The sequence below is a fragment of the Lepus europaeus genome, chromosome 9, assembly GCF_033115175.1.
Source record: "Lepus europaeus isolate LE1 chromosome 9, mLepTim1.pri, whole genome shotgun sequence".
Taxonomy (NCBI): Eukaryota; Metazoa; Chordata; class Mammalia; order Lagomorpha; family Leporidae; genus Lepus; species Lepus europaeus.
Genome location: NC_084835.1, coordinates 43,514,565 through 43,540,157, shown reverse-complemented (window position 1 = coordinate 43,540,157; position 25,593 = coordinate 43,514,565). Strand labels below are relative to the sequence as shown.

General features: G+C 44.1%; 1 protein-coding gene across 1 annotated transcript in view; it reads left to right on the top strand.

Annotated features, from left to right (window-relative positions):
- FRMD4B (FERM domain containing 4B) overlaps window positions 1–25,593 on the top strand; it is a 374,305-nt gene that overhangs the window by 308,083 nt on the left and 40,629 nt on the right. Inside the window, exons 9-12 of the mRNA XM_062201248.1 lie at window positions 16,799–16,882; window positions 18,683–18,748; window positions 21,428–21,485; window positions 23,129–23,215. Coding sequence (XP_062057232.1) covers window positions 16,799–16,882; window positions 18,683–18,748; window positions 21,428–21,485; window positions 23,129–23,215 — 295 coding nt within the window. The remainder of the gene's footprint in view (window positions 1–16,798; window positions 16,883–18,682; window positions 18,749–21,427; window positions 21,486–23,128; window positions 23,216–25,593) is intronic.

Genomic DNA, 25,593 nt, shown 5'->3' with positions numbered 1-25,593 from the left:
TTGCAACATTGGTGGAGTGCTGAGGGAAGCAGGGTCTGATAGAGGGAGAAACAGAGACCTTTGTTGGCTGGTTCACTCCCCAAATGGCCTCAATGGCTGGGGCTGGTCCAGGATGAAGCCAGGTACTCTATTTGGATTTCCCACGTGGGTGGCAGGGGCCCAACTACTTGGGCCATCATTTGCCACCTTCCCAGTGCATTAGCAGGGAACTGGATTGTAAGCAAAGACTTAAACTCATGCCCCAAAACAGGATACTGATGTTGCAGGTAGTAGCTTAATCCACTATACTACAATATTGGCCCCATCACACAAATTCTATGAACTGATCTTGATGTTGGAACATCAAATTTCAAAGCTGAACTTCCACCAATTACTGCAGATTCTGTCAAATCAACCCTGATGTGACTTAAAACCTAGAACTTGGTCAGTTACTGCCAAAGTCATTTTCCCACATGAGAAAACCTTAGAGTTGCCAGACTTAGCCAACACAAATATAGGATGCCCAGTTACTGTGAATAATTATTTTAGTATAAGTACATCCTAAAAAGTACATTTTAGTATAAGTACATCCTAAATCTGACAACTCTAGGTCATCCTTGTGGAGACTCTTCACAGTGGCTATGACCAACACCAGCCTGGTCTGAGCAGGGTAGGAATAAAGTGCTTGGTAAAACCTTTGGCTTCTTGTGCTACTGTCAGAAGGGAAGGAATGCACTGATTGAACATAGGCAAGTGCCTTCACAGGAATCTATTGTAATATCCCCAAGAACCCTCTGGGCAGGTCACTAACCCCATTTCTATAGTGTAGAAACTCAGTGTCACAAAGGTTACTTGGTGTACACCACCAAATTCCTAGGACCAGAAAGACCTGGGACTAAGTCTAGTTCTAACTCCTAAAGCCTTAATTACTGCAAATCGCAGATCTGGGGCTGGTGGGTTCAGTGATAATTTGATTTTTCTCTGTCCTGGCTGACCATGCACCAGCTCTAGGGGAATGGGGGCAGCTGTCAGACCTTTCTAAACTTCAATTTCCCTATCTGTAAATTAGACATAGTGCTTAGGTCTTGGGTCACTGTGAGGACTAAATGTGTGGAATAAGTATAATCCTGAGCACTTGTCACACACAGCACGGGGTGGGCTCCGTTAAAGCCAAAAGGATTTCTTTTATTGTCCTACAAGGAGGACCTGGGGGCAGAAGCAGCCTGAGAATGCATGATTGCCCCTGAACCCCGTAAAGGAGGCTGGTCAAGATGCCGGCGCTGTGGCTCTCTAGGCTAATCCTCAGCCTGAGGCGCCAGCACACCGGGTTCTAGTCCCAGTTGGGGCACCGGATTCTGTCCCAGTTGCCCCTCTTCCAGTCCAGCTCTCTGCTGTGGCCCAGGAAGGCAGTGGAGGATGGCCCAAGTGCTTGGGCCCTGCACCCGCACGGGAGACCAGGAGAAGCACCTGGCTCCTGGCTTCGGATCAGCGCGGTGCGCCGGCCACAGCACGCCAACAGCAGCAGCCATTGGGGGGTGAACCAACGGCAAAGGAAGACCTTTCTCTCAGTCTCCCTCTCACTATCCACTCTGCCTGTCAAAAAGTAAAAATAAAAAAGATGAACAAGAGCTCCCCACCTCTGGTAGAGCTGGCATCTCAAGCCTCAGCTGGAGGAACAGGGAATGGCTACAACCTGATTGGGCTTAAGGTGTGATCAAGAAAGGTTTAAATGGGTGGGGAAGAAATTCCAAAACTAGAAAGACCCCGAGGCTTAGGAGGGGCACGGTCTGGCCCAGCCAGGAGCTTTTCTAGGCTCCTCCCCTTTCCTCTCCTCCCCAGATTTCTTTCCTTCTTTCCCCCTTCCCATTCTGGTGCCCAGGCCTGCGGTCGACCCAGGAACAAACTTCTACACCTGTGTGCCCATTACCGACAGGGTCTTTGGTAAGTTTTCACACATTGGCGGGCCTCCTTTCCAGCGTCTCTGGATTGAGGGATCGGAGCAGATGAGTTCACCTTGCTTACTTGGTCCTCTTTTTTTTTTTTTTTTTTAAATTATTTTTGACAGGCAGAGTTAGACAGTGAGAGAGAGAGAGAGACAGAGAGAAAGGTCTTCCTTTTTGCCGTTGGTTCACCCCCTAAAATGGCTGCTACGGCCGGTGCACTGTGCCGATCCGGAGCCAGGAGCCAGGTGCTTCCTCCTGGTCTCCCATGTGGGTGCAGGGCCCAAGCACTTGGGCCATCCTCCACTGCCTTCCCGGGCCACAGCAGAGAGCTGGACTGGAAGAGGAGCAACCGGGGCTAGAACCCAGTGTGCCGGCGCCGCAGGCAGAGGTTTAGCCTAGTGAGCCGCGGCACGGGCATACCTGGTCCTCTTAATTTCAGTCTAGACAAGTGAAAGTGAGAAGGACATTTTATTTTAGCTCTTATGAAGTTGGCTCAGTGTATAAGCCGTTCTACTTTGCAGTAGTCTGGGATTGCATTAGAGGTTAAATGAACTTGAACTACCTTTCTACCTCGGTACTCGACTATGAATGAAAGTGTCAGCTTGCTTCCTACTTTCCTCATCCCATCCCAGGTCATTGTATTCCCAAAACGGTTAACAGAGAAAACTCACTCAGAGTAGAGATTCATGAGTTGTTTATGCCAGTATAAAAATTTGGGCATCAGGAATACCTTCTATGGTTTAAAGAGCCTTTGCTGAGGTGTTAGGCTTTTTACCTAAAATACCTTGGATTCCCTGTTTTTTTTTTTTTTTTTTTTTTTTAGATTCTGCTGAAAATGACTGGGATCTGGTTTGCAGCTTTTTAAAAAAAATTTTTTTTAAAGATTTATTTATATATTTATTTGAAAGGCAGAGTTACAGAGAGGCAGCGGCAAAGGCAGAGGGAGAGAAAGATGTCTTCTATCCACTGGTTCAGTCCCCAAATGGCCACAACGACCAGAGTTGTGCCGATCTGGAGCCAGGAGCTTCTTCCAGATCTGTCACATGGGTGCAGAGGCCCAAGGACTTGGGCCATCCTCTGCTGCTTTTCTAGGGCATAGTAGAGAGTTAGATCAGAACCAGAGCAGCCCGGACTTGAACCGGCACCCATATGGGATACCAGCACTTCAGGCCAGGGTTTTAACCTGCTGTGCCACAGTGCTGGCGCCTAAAAATATTTTTTAAAAACTGTATTTGATTTCTTTGCAACTGGGGTACAACTATAGGCTGTAGGTTTGGTTTGGCTCAAGAAGCAGTGAGTGATAACACATTAAGTCTTTTATCTGTGTTAGATCCTTTATGTGGTTAGTCCATTTTAACCTAGTTACAAAGGTAGACTGTCATCACCCAAGAAGCACACATTCCAAATGGAATTAACCAGAAGTTCTGAAGCCTCAGTTAAGTTCCCCAAGTTTTCCCCTTCCTCTCTCTGCTCCTTCCCCTGCTGCTTTCTCACTATGTGAGTTTAACTTTCTTGATTTCTCTGAAACCTCGTTTTCACATCTGTGAACTTGAAACACTGATGAAAACAGCATGCTACTCCTGTGGAGGAAGGGTCTAGCCCAGCGTCTGGCACCCAGGAGCACCCCATGAGTGTGCGCTGTGTTGTTGGGGGGATATTTCTGGGCAGGGATCACATGACACTGCTCCTGCAGTCTCACTGCTGGGCCACCTCCTAGTGTCATTGGAAGCTGACCTGCTGAGCTGTCCTCCCAAAAGGTCTGGCTCAGCCTCCCTGACCCCCTCTCCCATTTTAAAATCCTTGGTTGCTGTCTCTCATGAGCATCTGATTCATTTTACATTCTATTGCAGTGGCTCATAAACCATTTGTTAAATGCAAATTGCTGGGCCCCAGGCACAACCTTTCTGATTCAGTTGGTCTAGGGTGGAGCCTAGGAACTTGCATTTCTAGCTAATTGTCAGATAGTGCTGGTCTGGGTACTAGGAGAGATGGTCCTTGACGGGATTATTTCCCTACAAACCCATTGTAACATAAAACTATCCTAAGTCAAAAGTGGATTGGATCTGGCTAATTGACAGAACAGGAACATCAGAGGTAGGCAGTCTTGTCCTGGGTGCCTCAGGGCGGACTGGGAGCTTCCTGTGTTCAGCATTACCAGGAAGGATCCAACCCCATGGCACTAGCCCAGGAAGATCCAACACATTGGATATGTCTATTGTTTCTACCCTAATTTGAAGATGAAATATCTTAAAAGAGAACCGTAGTAAATTGCAACTGTCTGCTATTTCTTGTGTTGGTCACTTTTGATGTCCCTTTACCAGGGTGGGCACTGTGGCACAGTGGATTAAGCTACTTCTTGAGATGCCATATCACAGTGCCGGTTGGAGGCCTACTCAGAGCTTCCAATTCAGCTTCCTGATAATGTGCCTGAGAAGGGAGCGGAAGATGGCCAAGTACTTGTGTCCCTATCACCCATGAGTTCCAGCCTCTTGGCTTCAGCCTGTCCCAGCACTGCTGTCAAGAGCATTTGAGGAATGAACCAGGGACCAGTGTTGTGGCAAGCAGGTAAACCTCCTCCTGCCATGCTGACGTCCCATATGGGCTGCTCCACTTCCTATCCAACTCCGTGCTAATGGCCTGGGAAAGCAGCAGAGACAGCCCAAGTCCATGGGCCCCTGCACCCATGTGGGAGACCCGGAAGAAGCTCCTGGCTCCTGCCTCCTGGCTCCTGGCTCTGGACTGCTAAATTGCGGCCATTTGGGGAGTGAACCAACAGATGAAAGACCTCTCTCTCTCTCTTTAACTCTGCTTTTCAAACAAATAAATCTTATAAAATAGATAGGCATGAACTAGTGGATGGAAGATGTCTCCCATTCTTTCTCCCTGTTATTCTGCCTTTCCAATAAATCTTTTTAAAAATATTTTTTTTTTTCTTGAAAGAGAGAATTGAAATCTTCCATGTGCTGCTTGACTCCCCAAATGGTCCCAACAGCCCAGGGGTAGGCCAGGTCAAAGCCAGGAGCCAGGAGCTTCTTTTGGGTCTCCCACGTGGGTGCAGGGGCCCAAGCGTTTGAGCCACCTTCTGCTGCTCTTCTCATTAGCAGGGAGCTGCATTGGAAATGGAGCAGCCGGTACACAATGTCAGTCCCACAAATAAATGCATCTTTTTAAGAATCTCTTTACATAGGAGTTGGTATAGAGAAATCTCTAGTTCCTGACTCAAGTAGATAATCAGCTTTACTCGTCATTGAAGGCCAAGTTCCATGGATAACTGAGAGAAATGATTTTCTTCTCTAATGAAGTGCAATTTAAAGGCAGTCTGGCTAGGGCAAAATTGTTGGAAGTAATGGTTAGCGTACTTTGAACTGCTAATCACCCAGGTGTTGATCAATGCCCAGACATGAGTTGATGAAATTGGTGTTTATAAATCCTCGAAGAAGCCAAGATCCTTTTAATAATTACATGGTTAGGCAAGTTGTCATCCCTAAATACCACAGCACTCAGATTGCTTGGCAGTGAACTTGGCACCTGTCACGCCTGTTATACCCATGCTTTTCTAACTGTTTAAGATCATTGCCCGTGTCTCACTTCTTCAGGATAGCTCAACTCTTTGATGGTTGCCACAGGTGTGTGGTAAACGAGTAGAAGGATATGACGCATCAGCAGGGCCTGTGTAAGGCAACAGCAGAAGACAGACCAATGTTGCTAATCAGCTCCACTCCTAACTTGAACAATCTTGGGAACATGAGTAAAATGGAGTTCCCAGCTGTGATGACTTGTCTCATCTTCAAAGGCCCCTTTCTCAACCCTTTGGGTAATTTCTGATGATCTTTAGGCTTTGTGGGTATATTAGCATTCATTAATAACACCCCTAAGCCTTTATCTTGAGTGTTCAGCTAGGCACCTAACTCCACCTTTGTTACATCCACATATACCGGGATACTTCAAAAAGTTGACGGAAAGTGAGGTGATAAGATCAAAAATTTTGCACCAAAATAAACAAGTCTAGTAATCTCATTTTCCATGACCCTTTTGAAGACCCCTCATGCATCTTTCTGAATAGAGATTATGAAGTATACTTAAGTGTGGCTTAGTTCATGTCTTTGTACAGTGATGGTTCTGCAGAGATCTCTGGTCATCAGAGGAGTATTTAACAAACTCTTTTCATGCACCTTTGGCATTGAGAAGAAATGCAATTTGGGGCTTGGTTTTTTGTTTTTTTGTTTGTTTGTTTGTTTGTTTGAGAGAGACAGATACAGACAAAGAGAGGAAACTTCCTTGTGCTGGTTCACTCCCCAAATGGCCACAATGGCCAGGATTAGGCCATCTTGAAGCCAGGAGCCTGGAACTCCATCTGGGATTCCATGTGGGCTTCAGGGGCCCAAACACTTCAGCCATCTCCCACTGATTTCCCAAGCGTTAGTAGGGAGCTGGATTGGAAGTGCAGCAGCTGGGACTTGAACCAGCACTTACATGAAATGCTGGCATCAGAGGTAGCAACTTAATCACTGCACCACGATACGGCCCCTCTTTTTCTAATATTCTTTTAACTGCCCTAGAAACCTGGGGATACCCCCACATCATCAGTGCCTTCATTTCCCTCAGAAATGCTAGCAACCACCATTCTCTGATTGCTGTACTTCCTCCTACTGTAGCCTCTGAGTGGCAGGTGGCCGGTTGTTGCTGTGAGCAAGCTCGCAGTGAGCCACAAGCAGGTGCACACATTTGCTGGGGGTGGCTTTTTCCACACAAGTGCTCTAGCGTGCACAACATGTGGCTTTGATTTGGCCAAACATGTGGCTTTCTCAAAAAATAAGCGGGATTGGCGCAGTCCCATAGGGCTTTTGAGGTCAGTGAAGAAAAACAATAGCTCGTAGAAGGGTGCTTGAGAAGGCCCAGAGGAGCCACCGCGCCTGAAAAAGTTGCAGTGGCTAAATGGAGCATCAGGGGCAGTTTCCTTCTGGAAAGCTATGGAAACAGGCGTCTGGAATGTCGATGGGAGTGGTACAGCCCAGACGATCAGATAAATGCAGGCAGCTTCACCCTTGTGACATCTGAACTCCTGCTGAATTGATGGAGAAAAGCAATTTCGGGTTTGGGCACTGAAAAGTAGCAAGTGAAAGAGATTTATGGACAACTTCTCTGGCTAGGACCTGGAGAAACCAGTCCTCCCCTGTGGCAGCTCTGGTCAAGTGCGCCTTTAAAAGTAACACATCCATCCCTTGCCATTAGGGTCAGGAATGTTCAGACAGGGTCAGTGCTTTTATTGCTGGTGAAAGTCAGAGACGTCCCCAGTGGGAGCCTGCTCCTGTCCCCCACTGCCATCGGGCCCTCCCTCTGGACTCTGATTTATACAAACCATGGCGCCTGCCCTGCCAGCCAGGGACGGACCTCCTGTGCTGAGGCCAAACCCCTGGCCTTTTTGATCCCCATGGATCCACATGTCCTCAGGCTTCCAGGGAAATGCCAGAGGAGGGTGGACACGTGAGGACTTGGGGACTGTCTGCCCAGTCAAGTGTGAAATCCTATTTGGTCCTAAACCCTGAAAATGATCGGGATTAACCTTCCAGAATAAAGTACCAGTGTTCTAATACCCAGGTGGGTTTACTTTATTTTATTTATTTTTTTATTGCTCAGTAAGTTCTGACTAATTGCCATTTAGAGGAGAGTTCCTACAGTGCTGATTCAAAAAGCTGGGACTTGCTGTGAAAGAGATCACACAGATGAGAAACAGAGCATCTATGTACAGTTTCAGAGAGAGAGGGAGAGGCAGAGAGAGAGATCTTCTGTCCACCGATTCACTTCTCAGATGGCCACAACAGCTGGGGCTGGGCCAGGAGCTTCATCTGGGTCTCCTACTCTGGTGCAAGGGCCCAAGTATTTGAGCCATCTTCCATTGCTTTCCTAGGCACATCAGCTGGGAACTAGATTGGAAGTGGAGCAGCCAGACATGAAGTGGCGCCCATATAAGATGCCAGCATCACAGCAGTGGCTTTATGTGCTGTGCCACAGTGCTGGCTCCTGGTCTGTTTTCTTTGCTGTGTGGTATTCCATTGTATGAATATATATGTATGTATGTATGTAATCTCATCATTTCTGTTCTTATGGAATATCTTGGGTTGTTTCCCCTTTTTTTGTCTTATTCTGAACACTGCTGTTATAAATCTTATTCCTTTAAGTTTCTCTAGTGATGGAACTAGCGAGATTAGAGAATCCTAAGGTTTGCAAATTTCCAAAATGACAGTACCAGTTGACACTCTCATAAGCAATGAATGAAACTTCCTATTGCCTTAAATCTTCATATAAACTAGGTATTGTCACAATTTTAGAAGTCTGAAGTCTGTTATCAGTAATTCATTGGCGAGTTAATTGTCATTTCCCTGAACACTTAATGAAGTTGAGCATTTTTTGTCTCTTTTGGGGCTATTTTGATTTCTAGTTCTATGTACTGCTTACTGAAAGGTTTAACCCATTTTTCTTTCTTTTTTTTAATAAATCTATCTTTTTCTTAAGAAAATATTTTATTTATTTGAGAGGTAGAGTTACAGACAGTGAGAAGGAGACAGAGAAAGGTCTTCCTTCCATTGGTTCACTCCCCAAATGGCCACAACAGCCGGAGTTGCACCAGTCCAAAACCAGGAGCCAGGAGATTCCACCAGGTCTCCCATGTGAGTGCAGGGGCCCAAGGACTTGGACCATCCTCTGCTGCTTTCCCAGGCCATAGCAGAGAGCTGGATTGGAAGAGGAGCAGCCAGGACTAGAACTGGTGCCCAAACGGGATTCCGGCACTTCAGGCGGTGTCTTTACCTGCTATATAATGCAAATAAATCAGGATGTTTTCTTTCCTGAGGGTGTCATCTTTATGATGGGTCAGATGCCACTTTCGTCTAAATGGCCTATGAGTCTCACTTATTCATGCACTGCCAACAGTATTCATTGCTAATGACTTATCTGAAGCTAGAAACCAAGCTGGAAAACCGAGAAGGCACCTTCCTCTCCGTTCTTTCCTAAGTTTATGGCAGAAATTGCAAATTGATCGTAATGGTTTGCTGATAAGTTGTTTTAAAGATTTATTTCTTTATTTAGAAAGCCAGAGAGAAAGAGAGGGAGAGGCAACTTCTATCCGCTGATTCATTCTCCAGATGGCTACAATAGCCAGCATTGGGCCAGGCCAAGCCAGGAGCTTCATCTAAGTCTCACACATGGGTTCAGGGACCCAAGCACTCAGGTCATCTTCTGCTGCTTTTCCAAGGCACATTAGCAGAGAGCTGGCTCAGATCCAGGACACCAATCGGTGCCCATATGGGATGCTGGCATTGCAGGCAGCAACTTTACCTGCTACATCATGGCACTGGCCCCTGCTGGTATTTTTAAATGGCCTGTTCACTGTTTGTGTTTTTACTGGGGGAGGGGGGTATTGTTTTTTTTTTTTTTTAATTGAAATGATATTTAAAATTCTGATCAAACTTTGGAATTTGGGCTTTAAAAAAAAATGCAGGAGACGGGGCCAGCACAGTGGCATAGCAGGTAAAGCTACTGCCTGCAACGCTGCCAGTATTCCATATGAGCACCAGTTCAATTCCTGGCTGCTCTACTTCCAATCCAGCTCCCTAGTAATGTGCCTGGGAAAGCAGTGGAAGATAGCGGGAGTGCTTGGGCCCCTGTATTAATGTGGGAGACCCGGATGAAGCTCCTGGCTTCAGCTTGGCCCAGCTCCAGCTGTTGTGGCCACTGGGGAGTGAACCAGGGAGTGGAAGGCCTTTGTCTCTGGCTCTCCTTTTCTCTAACTCTGCTTTTCAATAAATAAATCAATCATTTTAAAAAATGCAGGGCTTCGACAATAGTAGATCTTCATCCCCACATGGCAGAGACTACCTGGCCCTGAGAGGTGGCTCCCTAACAGTGGTGGAGTGTACCTGTCCCCTCCCACCCCCAATATCCTATCTCCATTTCTTCCATATTAATAGATGTTTTAGCCAGAACTGTGTATCTCTGGAATAAAGACTACTTATCCCAGCATCCCTTGCAACCAGAGCTAGCCATGTGGTTAGGTGCTGGGTGGTAAGATCTCCATCCAGTTGGCTGAAATGTGGATGTGATTCCCCCAGGAATGGTGAAGCACCCAGAAAATATTGGGGTCCTGCATCCTTTATGCCCTTCTAGCTCTGACTTTTGTGTAAAGAGAAATCAATTGAAATGTTGATTTCTATGACACACAGTCAAATCTATATCCTAAATAATTTTTTAAAAAAGATTTATTGTGTTAATTTGAAAGACAGAGTTAGAGACCAAGAGAAAAAGAGAAAGAGAGAGCCAGAGAGAGAGAGAGAGAGAGAGAGAGAGATATTTTCAACATGTTGGTTCACTCCCCAAATGGTTGCAATGGCCAGAGCTGGGCCAGACCAAAGCCAGGATTCAGGAGCGTCTTCTGGGTCTCCCACGCAGTTGCAAGGGACTCAAGGATTTGGGCCGACTTTTGCTGCTTTCCCAGGTGTATTAGCAGGGAGCTGGATTGAAAGTGGAGCAGTTTGGGGCTGGCACTGTGCTATAGTGGGTTAAGCTGCTGCCTGCAGTGCCAGCATCCCATATGGATGCCGGTCCCAGACCTGGCTGCTCCACTTCCTATCCAGCTCTCTGCTATGGCCTGGGAAAGCAGTAGAACATCTTCTTGGACCCCTGCACCTACATGGGAGACCCAGAAGAAAATCCTGGCTCCTGGCTTCGTACTAGCACAGCTCCGGCTATTGGCTATTGCTGCCAACTGGGGAGTGAACCGGTGGATGGACACCCCCCCCCCTCCGCTGCCTTTTTCTCTCTTTGTGTAACTCTGATTTTCAAATAAATTAATTAATTTTAAAAAAAAGTGGAGCATCTGGACCTCAAATCGGTGCCCATATGGGATGGTGGTGTCACAGGCAGTGGCTTTACCCACTGTGCCACAACACTGGCCCCTAAAATAATTCTTCAGATGGACCAGGTTCTCTTCCTCATTGTCCTTGGCCTTCCCTGAAGTGCTCCCATGTTTGATACAGTTTCAGTTTTGGGCCAATTCATCCAATTGGCTTGCTATTGTACATCTCACTGAACTCAGGTTAGGTGTTTGCATCTGAAATCTCTAATACTTAAAACCTGTGTGACACAACAGAAAAATTCTCCAAGTCTAACAGATACACTTCAAAAAGTGTTAGGGTAGAATTCTCAGGGTTTTAAGATGATCTAAATTTCCCAGCCTCTGCACTATTGACGCTTTGGGTGGGATACCCTTGGTTGTTGGGGCTGTTCTATGCTTTGCAGAATGGGTAGAACCCTGGCCTCTACCCTGTAGATGCCAATAATACCTCCTTCTTCAGCTGTGACTGTCAAAAATGTCTTCTGTGGAGCAGTGTTGCACTAGTTGAGAACCAATAATCTAAAGTATATTTTTTGTTCTTTTTAAATTTTTAGAGCACTTTCAGGCTTATAGAAACTTAGAGCAGAAAGTATGTAGAGTTCCTAAATACCTTCTCCCTTTCTCTGCCTACTATTTCCCCTGTTAGTAACATCTTGCCTTAGTGTGGTGCATTTGTTAGAAAACTATGTAGTCTAATTCAGGTTCCTTCCTAGTGTCACATAGTTCTACAGGTTTTTGGCAATTACATAATGTCGTATACTCACCGTTACATTACATATGGAGTATTCCAGTACGATCCATAGGGAAATACCAGACTCCTCAGATGCTCAAGTCCCTTCTGTGAAATGGTGTTGTATTTGCATATGACCTACACGTGTCATCCCACATACTTGAAATCATTTCTAGATTACTTATTATACCCAACACAGTGTGTTATGTAAAGAGTTGTCATATACTATATTGCTTTAGAGGATATTGATAAGAAAAAAATTGTTCCATGCTTAGTATGGACATACTTTTTTTCTAAATATTTTCAGTCCATAATTGATTGAATCCATGGATATGGGATGGCTGACTTTGAAAGAAATAGACTCAATTCTTCTTAAAATGATCCCTATGCTATTTTCTGTTACAGTGCATTTGAATTGCTTCTCGATGATTGAATAATCCCAAAATAAGGGCTTAATGGATGAATATTCATTGTTATTTAGGATGCTGCTTTGTGATTAATCTTTGATAATTTAATGATTTATTCAGCCAGCATTTCTTATCACATCTGGTAACTGGATAGGTTCTCATTGTGTATAATTAAAGTGACTTTTGGAAATTGCTGAGAAGATGACATTGAAGACCAAAATTTATCTTTCAATAAGGCCAATATAGGTAGTGTTTCTCCCCAGTTGAAATGCACAGCTATTTCTTTAGTCAGGTACTAAATATAGAAGTTGCTTGTGTCTTAGCAGATGTGGATTAAATTCTAGAAAAATCTCAGTGCTTTGGGATGCCGTTAAAATGAGGGACAGAGAACTAGAAACTACATTAAGGCCAGCGCCGTGGCTTAACAGGCTAATCCTCCACCTTGCGGCACCAGCACACGGGGTTCTAGTCCCGGTCGGGGCGCCAGATTCTATCCCGGTTGCCCCTCTTCCAGGCCAGCTCTCTGCTATGGCCCGGGAAGGCAGTGGAGGATGGCCCAAGTCCTTGGGTCCTGCACCCGCATGGGAGACCAGGAGAAGCACCTGGCTCCTGGCTTCGGATCAGTGCGATGCGCTGGCCGCAGCGGCCATTGGAGGGTGAACCAATGGCAAAAAGGAAGACCTTTCTCTCTGTCACTCTCTCCCTCACTATCCACTCTGCCTGTCAAAAAAAAAAAAAAAAAGAAAAAGAAACTATATTAAAGGACAATAACTTCAAGCCCCTGTTTTTTGTTTCTTACTCTTTCTTATGTATTCAAGGAATATGAATTTCTTCAACAGAATGAGGATAAAATTTCTCCATTATTTTCCTCTCCTGTCTTTTGGTTGACTCTGTATAAATTAAAAGCAGTTATGTCATAGGAAACTCATTCCTACCTGTTAGACATGCAGATTTGTTAAATGGATAAATTTATTTATTTTTTTATTTTTTACTTTTATTTAATGAATATAAATTTCCAAAGTACAGCTTATGGATTACAATGGCTTCCCCCCCATAACTTCCCTCCCACCCGCAACCCTCCCCTTTCCCGCTCCCTCTCCCCTTCCATTCACATCAAGATTCATTTTCAATTCTCTTTATATACAGAAGATCAGTTCAGTATATATTAAGCAAAGATTTCAACAGTTTGCCCCCACATAGCAACACAAAGTGAAAAATACTGTTGGAGTACTAGTTATAGCATTAAATAACAGTGTACAGCACATTAAAGACAGAGATCCCACATGATATTTTTTAAAAATTAATTTTCTATGCAATTTCCAATTTAACACCAGGTGTTTTTTTTTTTTTCATTTTCAGTTATCTTTATATACAGAATAAATGGATAAATTTATGATAAGTAGCAGCTAACAATCTAGTGAGGTCCTGATTACCACAAAATTAACAATAACCCAAAGACACAGGCAGCTGCTAGACTGGAGCATAGCCTGTGCTTCACCTGGACTCAGAAGATAGCACACATGTGGCTGGTGATGATGAGTAATAACAAAATCTGTTGTCCTTATTTATTTATTTATTTATTTGAAAGAGTTACAGAGAGATGGAGAGACTGATAAAGAGGTCTCCCATGCACTGGTTCACTTCCTAAATGGCTACAGTGGCTAGAGCTGGGCTGATCCAAAGCCAGGAGCCAGGAGCTTCTTCTGGGTCTCCTGCATGAGGGACCCAAGCACTTGGGCTATCTTCCATTGCTTTCCCAGGCTCTCAGCAGGGAGCTGGATCAGGAGTGGGGCGGCCAGGACCAAACCAGTGCGCATATTGGATGCCGGTGCCGCAGGCAGAGGCTTAACCTACTACACCACAGCACTGGACCCATGTTGTACTCATTTTATCATTTTTCAGAATCTGTACATGCATTTGCCCTTCATTAAAAAAAAAAAAAAGTCACTGGCCAACTTCTTTTAAAACAAATGGGCTTTGAAGGACAGAACATAAAAGAAATTATTAAGAAAAATAAATATTAACACAGGAAGTGACAGTTGGTCTTTCTTATGAATAAATTGTATTGTGGCATATTTTGATTTTCAGGAAGCCCAACCAGTTTTCCAAGATTATCGATGTGTTTTAGCCATGGTACTTAGATTTCAGATGAATAGAGGGATTTATTCTGATGTAAGAACAGGAGCCAAGTGACTTTTTATTTCCTGTAGTGATGTGGAAAGCTAGTTAGTTCACCTTTAGGAAGAGCCAAAACCCTGGTTTTGAAATATAATGTTGACAAGTGCAAGTCACAGTGTCTGCATTCTAGGTGACACTTATTTTCATCCTCTGTTTTACTGAAAGTAAGTTTACATAGAGTCTGCTCTGTGGGTACATTGTTGTCCTGTGGCAGGGTCAGGAAACCTGATAGAACCAGAAAACAAGCTTTTTCTGTGGGCATTGAGGGAAGCACTTAAAATGACCAAGTAATAAGAATGTACAATACTTTTTTTGTTTTTAAAATTTATTTGAAAGCCAGAGTTACAGAGAGAGAGAGAGAGCCAGTGAAAACAAGCTTTCATTCACTGGTTCACTCCCCAAGTGGCCAGGGTTAGGCCAAGCCAAAGCCAGGAGCCTAAAACCCCATCTGGGTTTCCTATGTGGGTAACAGAGACCCAAGCACTTGGGCCATATTCTGCTGCTTTCCCAGGCACATTAGCAGGTATCTGGACTGAAAGTGGAGCAGCTGGGACTTGAACAGGAACAAATATGGGATGCAGGTGTCACAGGCAGTGACTTAACCCACTGTCCCTCAGCCCCAGCCTCAAGAATGGGCAATTTCTGATGCAGCATAGTACACTGTTGGCCAAAGGGAACCTGTCTGGAGCCATGTTTGCTTATCCAGTTTATTCTGTGAGTGTTGCATGAATGCTGTGGAGGGAAATCCGTCTTGGATTCAGTGTTCTGTCTTCCAGTTGAGGGGTTCAACTACAATATCATAATTCACATTGGAGCAAACTGCACAAAGCTAACGTACAAAGGCATAAGTGATGGGAGCTATGCTTTTCCAGAATCAGGAATGTTCATATGAATACTCGAGACACTGCTTGGGAAGTCTCTTGGGGAAGCAGGTAATAGCATACACCATTGAAGACTTGGCCCTTGGAGCCCGATAGGCGGGGCTTACCTTCTGTCTTCTCCACACAGGTGAGACGTGAGCAAGTGACTTAGCTTCTCTAAATCCCACACTCTCACCTGAAAACCGGGGATGCCAATAGTACCTCCCACGTGTGAAGGCTGGTACTGAGCCTCACATGAGATACAGGATGCTCAGAAAGTGTGCTCAGAGGTGCCTGGCACTCAGTGACCTCTCGACAAAGAGCAGCTAGTGGTGGAGATAGGAAGGAGGGTTGAGGACTGGAAAACCTGTTTCTAACGAAACCCAAAGGATGCCTCAAATCACACAAAGTGAACTACAGTGTACCTCATGTAAGGTCAGCAATTAGCTGATTATAAAATACCGGAACTGTAGCTGTCAAGAGAAAGGTGTGGTCTTCATGGACCTTAAAAAGAGAGCCAGAACTGGTAATACAGGCCAGTCATAGTCGGTCCTGCCCTCTGTCATAGAACATACTCCCCAGATGCCTCAACTGTTTAAAGAGATGGCCTATGTGGAAAGAAATATGGCCCTATAGGGTGTGTTAGAGCCTCAAAGAAGTACACAAGAAACTGCTCAAAATCCTAATCCAATTGGTATTTATCAAACAGCCTAATACCCAACTCTTCCACTTTTATTTTTTTTAAATACTTATTTATTTGAAAGGCAGAATTACAGAGAGGAGAGAGAGAACTTCCATCTGCTGGTTCACTCTGCAAATGGCCACAAAGGCAGGGATAGGCCAGGCCAAATCCAGGAGCCAAGAACTCCACAGGGTCTCTCATGGGTGGCAGAGCCGCAAGCGCTTGGGCCATCTTCCGCTGCTTTCCCAGGCCCATTAGCAGGGAGCTGGGTCAGAAGTGGAACTGCTGGAACCTGAGCCAGCATTCAAATGGGATGCCAGCATTGAAGGCCTAACCTGTTGTGCCACAATGCCGGCCCCAGTCATTGTATTTCAAGGGGTGATAAGGAAATAACAGAATAGTAATAGAAAGGTCTATGTAGACCTTTGTGTTACAGTGATACACGGCTGTTATGAATAATTGATGACTTTATGTGAATGATTTTTTTAACAGCCAATATTCTAACCAAGTGAATATTATATGGTTACTAAAGACAATGAAGGGGCCAGTGTTGTGGCACAGAGGATTAAACTGTTGCCTGCAATGCCAGCATTCCATATGGGCGCTGGTTGGAATCCCAACTCTCTGCTTCTGATTCAGCTCCCTGCTAATGCATCTGGAGAGCAATAGAAGATGGCCCAAGAACTTGAATTGCTGCCACCCACATGGGAGACCCAGATGGAGTCCCAGGCTCCTGGCTTCGGCCTACTCCAGCCCTGGCTGTAGCCATCACTTGGGGACTAAACCAGCATATGGAAGATCTCTCTGTCTCCTCTCCCTCTCCTAACTCTGACTTTCAAATAAACAAATCTAAAAAAAAATTAAACATGTACAATTATAATCAGGTCACGAAACAGATACAAGCAGAAAATATTATAAACATCAAAATATCATCAGATGACTTGGAAGTCAAAATTGGAGGCTGTTTCTTAGTCTCCATTGCCTGTCGTGTGTTGACTGTAACATTTTAGCAGAGCCCCATGTGCTATCAATAATTACTTTTCACATCTCATGGATCCTGTGACTAGCTTGGATGACTGGAGGCTGACAGTAGCATCTGACATTACTTTGTTGTATTTCTTTTTTTTAGTGATGAAAATGCCAGGAAAGATTTAAAGACCCTGCCAGCCTTTCCAACCAAGACTCTTCAGGAACATCCATCCCTTGCTTACTGGTAAGCCAAATCAAGATAACAGATGGCCCATCCTCAGAGCCTGCCATGAAAACTGCATGCTTTTCCAGAAATTAAAAAGAAATACAAGTGAGGAATGCATCAAATATATCAGAGTGACCATAGCTAGAGCTCCATCCTTTCAGGGAAAGGATCTTGTCGGAACTCACTGGAGATCATTATACCAGGATAGGTCTCGCTGGCGTTTGTCAAGGGCTGCTGTGTGGCATCTCTTTCAAGTGCATAGAATGCCTGTGAAGTGTGCCTCTGGGTGAACATGCTTCATGCATGTGCGGTCACTGTGCAAAGCAGCCTTGATCTGGCACCATGCAAAGTAAATCTTATAAAGCACAGTTTTCCCCATCAGAGGCTTCCTTGGTGACCGGAGGTTTTCTCTATAACTAGATACCATTGTATATTTTGAGTTGTCTTAGTTGTTTGTATTTTAATGGATTCATAGTACCCATCTTCCAACCCACATTTTTTTCTAGAACATAACTTTGTTTCATTTGAATTAAAATAATCCCTTTAAATATTTTCTTCTTGATTTCAGTCTCCAAATCCTAGAGATGGTTTTTCTTCCCAAATAAATAACATAACTAAATAAAGATTAATAGTAGATATTCAATGCTGATAGCTTTAACCTGGAGTTTGGAATGTGTTTCCCAAATGTGTAGTCACAAGTGAGTGATGAGCTGCATTGCATCCTGACTCTGGAGACTTCACATAAATCATTGTTATGTGACAGTTTCTTATGGGGGGGAAAAGGACTTATTACTGGTCATTTAGATATAAAAATATTTAGTCTTTTAGGTTATATTTGAGATATGATAGAAGAGCTTCCTGTCTGAGTAGGATGGGATAGCATCAGTAAAATCTGTCTGAATTCAGCTGAGGTCTCTCCTTTGCAGTCACCAGATTTTATCTCAGGGTCACAATTAAGGATTTTCCCCCACAACAGTGAGTCCATGATAGAGTGTTATAGATTGTACTCATACTTTCTTTCTAAATTCTTTTGAGTAATTCAAAAAGAAAGTCATTAAAAACTAATGCTTCCCTTTTAAGATTAAAAATCTATTTTTATTTATTGGAGAGAGAGAGAGAGGAGTTCCAACCTGCTGGTTCATTCCCAAGGCCTCCCAGGATTGGGCCAAGCCAAAACTGGGAGCTGGGACTTCAGTCCTGGTCTCCCCTATGGTGGCAGGGACCTAACTATCTGAACCCTCACCTACTGCCTCCAAGGATACACACCAGCAGGAAACTGGAATTGGGAGCAGAGCCAGGACCCAACCCCAGGTGCTACGATGAGGGACACAGACGTGTTAACTGGCATCTTAACTGCTACCTAAATGCCCACCCCCAATCTCCCTCTTTAACCACAGGAAGGATAGGCCATATGCTCAAAATTCCCTCAATAATGTTCTCCAAATGATGTTTGAATATATTTCATTTAAATGTATTTATATTCCTTGTAATTATTGCAAAAGGTATTAGTTTTCCTTTTGTGAAACTGACATTATATTCTCACTTTCTAATGAATTGTTTTTTAAAGCTATGAATGTATGTGTATAAAATGTATACACTTAAACATCAAATGTACGTTAAACATCGTAATGGAGGTGGTCAAGCATCTGAAGCTCAGAAGTCTTGTCCTACAGAAAAGAACATCAGCCAGATTCTGTCTTCTGAACAAGATGGTGAAGCCTTCCCCATCGAATGTCCGAGAACTACCTGAGAATCTAGAAACTGAGTCTGCCTCAGATAGCCATATATTGCCATAATTTTCATTTCTTTGTCTTACAGTGAGGACAGAGTAATTGAACATTATTTGAAAATCAAAGGTCTAACTCGAGGTCAAGCTGTGGTTCAGTAAGTAGCTTTCATTCCATTTGCTAAGGTTTATTTTTAACATCATCCATTTGAAGAACATTGGAAATGAGCTGTGTCTAGTTTTGGTGAACATGGTCCTCATTCGGTCAAAAATATCATGAATCAGAAAAATCTCTTGGATCATCCCGTGCGTTGGTGTCACCAGTTGAGATGCCACTGTAGAAACTGGTGAAATGAATAGCTTTCCTCCTGGGTAGACGCAAGGTTATTCAGCTTTAGAATTTGAACATAATGTCATCAGCTCCTCTGATAGGTACCAGGAGCAGCTTGGAGCAGCTTTTTTAATGTCCCGTTAGGAAATAAGTTTAAGAAAACTTCAGTGTTATGTGAGCCAAGCAAAACTTATCTGGAGACCTTGTTTGATTCTTTGGTCTATAACTACTTGGAGTGGAAGACACAGTGTTATTGTGTTGGATAATGTGTTTGTTCGTGCTGCCAAGACCAAACCATAGAAATACAGCAGTATTTTTGCATTTCATGACTTGCACGGTTACCACCCATTCATTATGGGCAATTCACTGACCACATTGAATTTTTAAAATATAAAAACTGATCCATTTTAAGTGCATTATGACTGTAGTCATCGCAAAATAACTTCTATGGATATAGAAGTTTTTTAAAAAATTAAGCACTGAGTATAGCATCAAGCAAGTGAAAAGCAGAATGAGGATTTGGCGATCCCTAAATTTGAGATCAATGTATAGATTTCCCTCACTCTCCTCACTTACTATGATCTTTCTATCTTAATGTACCTCCTGCACTCTTTAAGGCAGAAATCGGAAGTTAAGGGGCCAGAGCTGTGGCTTAGTGGGTGAAGCCACTGCCTGCAGGGTTGGCATCCCATATGGGCGCTGGTTCGAGTCCCAGCTGCTCCACTTCTTTTTTTTTTTTTTTTTTTAAGATTAATTTATTTATTTGAAAGTCAGAGTTACAAAGAGAAAGAAGGAGAGGCAGAGAGAGAAAGAGATCTTCCATCCACTGACTCACTCCCCATTTGGCCACAATGGCTGAAGCTGCACCAGTCCGAAGCCAGGAACCAGGAGCTTCTTCTGGGTCTCCCACGCAGGTCCAGAGGCCCAAGGAGTTGGGCCATCTTCTGCTGCTTTACCAGGCCATAGCACAGAGCTGGATTGGAAGTGGAGCATCTGGGACTCAGAACCAGTGCCGATATGGGATGCCAAAACTGCAGGCGGCGACTTTACCAGCTTTGCCACAGTACCAGCCCCTGCTCCACTTCTGATCCAGCTCCCTGCTAATGCACCTGGGAAAGCAACAGAAGATGGCCCAAATGCTTGGGTCCCTGTATCCATGTGAGAGAAATGGGTGAAGCTCCTGGCTCCTGGCTTCAGGTCAGCCCAGCTCTGGCCATTGAGGCTATCTGGGGAGTGAACCAGGGGATGGAAGGTCTCTTTTTCTCTCTCTGCCTCTTTCTCTGTCTCTCTCGCTCTAACTCTACCTTTCAAATAAATAAATAAGTGAATCTTAAAAAGAAATCAGAAATTAACTATCCAAAAATTTGATCTTTGGCATTTTTTTAAAAAAATTATTTATTTTTTTGAATGGCAAAATTAGACACAGAGAGAGAGAAACATCTGTCTGCTGCTTCACTTCCCAAATGGCCGCAACAGCCAGGGCTGGGCCAGGCTGAAGCCAAGCACCAGGAGCTTCATCTGGCCTCCCACATGGGTGCAGGGGCCCAAGCACTTGGGCCATCTGCTGCTCATTAAAGGGGAGTTGGATGGGAAGTGGAACAGCCTGGACTTGAATGGGCACCCATATGGTGCTATAGGTGGCAGCTTTACCCTCTATTCCACAATGCCAGCCCCAGGAGAGTGTATTTTTTCTTAAGATTTATTTATTTATTATTTGAAAGGTAGAGTTACAGAGAGTCTGAGGCGGGGAGCAGGGGGTGTTCTTCCATCCACTGTTTCCTTCCTCAAATGGCCAAAATGGCCGGAGCTCGGCTGATCGGAAGTCCGGAGCCAGGAGCTTCCTCCAGGTCTCCCATGCAGGTGCAGGGGCCCAAGGACTTTGGCCATATTCTGCTGCTTTCCCAGGCCATAGCAGAGAGCTGGATGGGAAGTGGAGCAGCTGGGTATCGAACCAGCGGCCATATGGGGTGCTGACATGGCAGGCATGCAGCTTTATCCGCTATGTCACAGCGCCGGCCCCAAGAGTGTACTTTTTAAGTCATGTATACATGTAATGAAATTCAGCTCCTTAAAGTAAGTGTTTCCAAGAGTTGCAACAAATGTTTATGATTATTTAGCCTCTCCCACAATCATTATTAAAATATCTTTTTTATTTATTATGAGCATGACTCAAAAGTTGATTCTGCTTGCTTATATCATTAGGTGCTTACTTTCAAAATCTTTGCAATTCGAGGCTATAGTACAGTATATTTCTAAACCATGGCAATTTTAATATGCAAAACTAACATTTACTATACCTTTTTGAAATTGAAGTTGTTAGCTACTTGTAACATTTGGAGAAGGTAAAATCTATTACTTTCTTGCATGGTTTATTCTGTTTCTACTGGAGCTGAAAATGTTAGTCTTGGTTACAGAGAGGAAAGTAGAAGCACATTGTGTTTCCTTAAATAATTTTTCCCAAAAGTGACTTTTTAATGAGGTTATGATATATATTCATTTTTCATAGGTATATGAAAATAGTAGAAGCTCTTCCAACTTATGGAGTCCATTATTATGCAGTGAAGGTAAGTAGTGTTGTATCACAAAGCTTTTGTCATGCCCATGATATTTTATGGGAATTCCCAAACAACATCACTTTTTTTTTTTTAAGATTTATTTATTTGAAAGTCAGAGTTACACAGAGAGAGGAAGAGAGGTGGGTGTGGTGGGGTCTTCTATCCGCTGGTTCACTCCCCAGATGGCCGTAATAGCCAGAGCTGTGCTTATCCGAAGCCAGGAACCAGGAGCTTCTTCCAGGTCTCCCACACGGGTGCAGAGGCCCAAGGACTTGGGCCATCTTCTGCTGCTTTCCCAGGCCATAGCAGAGAGCTGGATTGGAAGTGGAGCAGCCAGATCTGGAACCGGCATTGGCAACTTTACCCACTACACCACAGTGTCAGCCCCTCCCGTGTGATTTCAGTAGCTTGGTGAAATACGGAAATTTTTGTAGGGTTCGAAACACCACTTTTCAATCTGTATATTTTGCTTTTGTGTAGTATTTTCAGATGTATGTAAATAGAGAGAAATTGACTAAGAAATATTTTGAGATGATAAGCAGGGAGTCTTATTTGGAAGAGGAATAATTTTATAATTGATGAGTCCTTGAGTGACTTCATGTTATTACAGTGTTTACATCTCTAGACAACTCGAAATGATAGGGGATTAACTAGTAGATACTTGCATAATGAGGATGCCCTGCACACCAAAAAAAAATATGTACCAACTTGGCTTAAATTCCTACCAAATTCTACTTTGCATATGAGTTATTTGTGTCCACCTAAGTTTTCCTCTTCCTATGTCAATACATCCGTTGCTTTGACTCAACCTAAAAGATAAATCAATGAAAATAAGTACGTCACTTCCATCCTCAGAAGCACCCCATACTAATTATTCTAACATCCTGTCTTTGAATTGTACAGGTTCTCCAAAAAGGTTTTTCAGTATCCCATGTCCATTGTTAGTGTGTTATAAACACTGGGATTTGGAACCACCTTTCTCATCTTTGGAAATTTCCCTGACCTTTACAGCTAGTAACTAATTATGAGAATAGTCTTTTTTTTTTTTTTTTTAAGCATGGATAACTGGCTTTGTACTGAATTAATGCTTAGCTCAATTAATTATATTATATTTCCTCTCTGCAGCTGTGAAACCAAAGTCATGTTTCATTCTTATTGATGATCTTGACAGTATTGGTCTGTTTTGACTTAGAGTTCGTTTTTTATTTGTTTGTTTGTTTGTTTGTTTTGACAGGCAGAGTGGACAGTGAGAGAGAGAGACAGAGAGAAAGGTCTTCCTTTTGCCATTGGTTCACCCTCCAATGGCCGCTGCGGCCAGTGCACTGCGGCCGGTGCACCGCGCTGATCCGAAGGCAGGAGCCAAGTGCTTGTCCTGGTCTCCCATGGGGTACAGGGCCCAAGCACTTGAGCCATCCTCCACTGCACTCCCTGGCCACAGCAGAGAGCTGGCCTGGAAGAAGGGCAACTTAGAGTTCTTATTTGAAGAAGCGGTTGTAAGAAGGCATTTTCATAACAAGTTAATTTTGAGTAGTGTTTTGTTTACCGAGACAGCTTCACTTACAGATGGTTGTTAAGGGATGGAATTGGTAAATATTACTTCACCTGTAGACTTAACAATTAGGTATTGATTCTCCGGCTTTTCTGTCTTGTAGGATAAACAAGGACTTCCTTGGTGGCTTGGAATCAGCTATAAAGGAATTGGCCAGTATGACTTACAAGACAAGGTGAAGCCTCGGAAAGTAAGTGTGAATCATTCCAGACACTTAGGAGAGCCTTGGGGGCTTCTAGAATTGGCCACATCCTTTGAAGGGTACCATGATCAGTGCTGGGCAAAGAGTTTTGGTCTGTGAATCCATGGGTTCAGAGGAGACTCAGGTTAAGTGTAAATAATTTTTATAACTCAGGTATGTACTGAGTACACAAGTCTGTGTCTGATGATGTTTTCTAGTAGAAATTTTGCACTAAGATGTAACTACAAGGATGTTAATCACACCTAATTTATAAGCACATGTGATTAGTTTTCTATTTAAAGTTAATCTCAATGGGGTGATGTCATTTGTTTTATAAATTTCATACAAAGGGCCGGCGCCGCGGCTCACTAGGCTAATCTTCCGCCTTGCGGCGCTGGCACACCGGGTTCTAGTCCCGGTCGGGGCACCGATCCTGTCCCGGTTGCCCCTCTTCCAGGCCAGCTCTCTGCTGTGGCCGGGGAGTGCAGTGGAGGATGGCCCAAGTCCATGGGCCCTGCACCCCATGGGAGACCAGGAGAAGCACCTGGCTCCTGCCATCGGATCAGCACGGTGCGCCGGCCGCAGCGCGCCTACCGCGGCGGCCATTGGAGGGTGAACCAACGGCAAAAGGAAGACCTTTCTCTCTGTCTCTCTCTCTCACTGTCCACTCTGCCTGTCAAAAATAAAAAATAAAATAAAATAAAATAATTACATTTTTTAAAAAATTTCATACAAAGGTACTTTAAAAAATTGGAATTAGCAGATAAGTTAATTTGTCATCAAAATTTTGAAACCTATGCATGTGTAAGACCTTCAAAAGGCTCATGGAGGGGCCAGTGTTGTGGCTCACTGGGTTAAGCTGCTTCCTGCATCCCACAAGGATGCCTGTTCAACTCCTGGGTACTCTACTTCTGATCCAGCTCTCTGCCAATGCACCTGGGAAATTGGCACAAGGTGACTCAAGTGCTTGGGCCCCTGCCACCCACGTGGCAGACCTGGACAGAGTTCCAGGCTCCTAGTTTCAGCCCAGCCCAGGCCCAGCCATCACAGCCATCTGGGGAATGAACCAGCAAATGGAAGATCTCTCTTTCCTTCTTTGTAACTCTGCCTTTCAAATAAACAGATAAATCTTTCCCAGGTGCATTAGCCGAGAACTGCACTGAAGTAGAGCAGCCGGGCATGCTGGCCGGCATCATAGTCAGAGGCTTAACCACTGTACCACAGCACCAGAGCGCCAGCCCCATAAACCAAAATTTTGCATGCTGGTAATCTCTCAGTGATACAGTTATTTTCTTTAAAATGACTGTTGCTGCTTTACTTAGCTCGATTCCCAGTTTTCTGCACTATATATGTCTGCTTTAGGTAAGGGAGAGCAAGTTACATGCTGTAGTAGTCACTTTCTTTATATAACAAAATAACCAAGGGAAAAGAGGTTTATTTAGCTCACAGTTTTGGAGGCTGAAAATCCAAAGAGCATAGCATGGACTCTCGAAAGTGCCCCCTGCCAGATAGCAGGAGTGTGTGAGGGAGGAAGGATTCACATCCCAGTATGGGAAGCACAGGGTGGGATCAGACTCCGGCTTATATAACAACTTGCTGGAAGATGAGCATTGTCTTCCTATGTAAGTCTGGGAAAACTCCAAGACTACCATTCTGCATACCATGTCTCCAGCAATGAAACTTTGAGGAAAATAATCCACTTTGTTTACTTTTTTTTTTTTTTAAAGATTTATTTATTTATTTGAAAGTCAGAGTTACAGAGAAGAGGCAGAGAGAGAAAGAGAGGAGAAATCTATCTGCTGGTCCACTCCCCAGATGACTACAACTGCTAGGACTGAACCAAACCAAAGCCAGAGACAGGAGCTTCATCTGGGCTTCCTACATGGGTTCAGGGGCCCAAGCACTTGGGTCATCCTCCACTGCTTTCTCAGACCTGTTAGCAGGGAACTGGATTGGAAGTAGAGCAGCCAGGACTTGAACCTGCGTCCATATGGAATGCTGACAGTGCGGGTGGAGGCTTAACCTGCTATGCCACATTCCTGACCCTGACACTGTTTATTAACCAGTTGTCTCTCAGATTTGTATTTTCTAGAGCTAAAATAAGTTATATTATTTTCCATTTAAAATCTGCTTATAAAAGCCGTTTTTGGTGCCAGCGATGTAGAATAACAGGTTGAGCTGCCACCTGTAGTGCCAGCATCCCATATGGGTGCTGGTTGGAGTCTGGCTGCTCCACTTCTGATTCAGCTGCCTGCTAATACACCTGGGAAAGAAAACAGTGAAAGATGGCCCAAGTCCTTGGGCCCCTGCAACCACATGGGTGATTAGGATGAAACTCCTGGCTACTTGTTTCAGCCTGAACCAGCCCCAGCCTTCATGGCCATCTG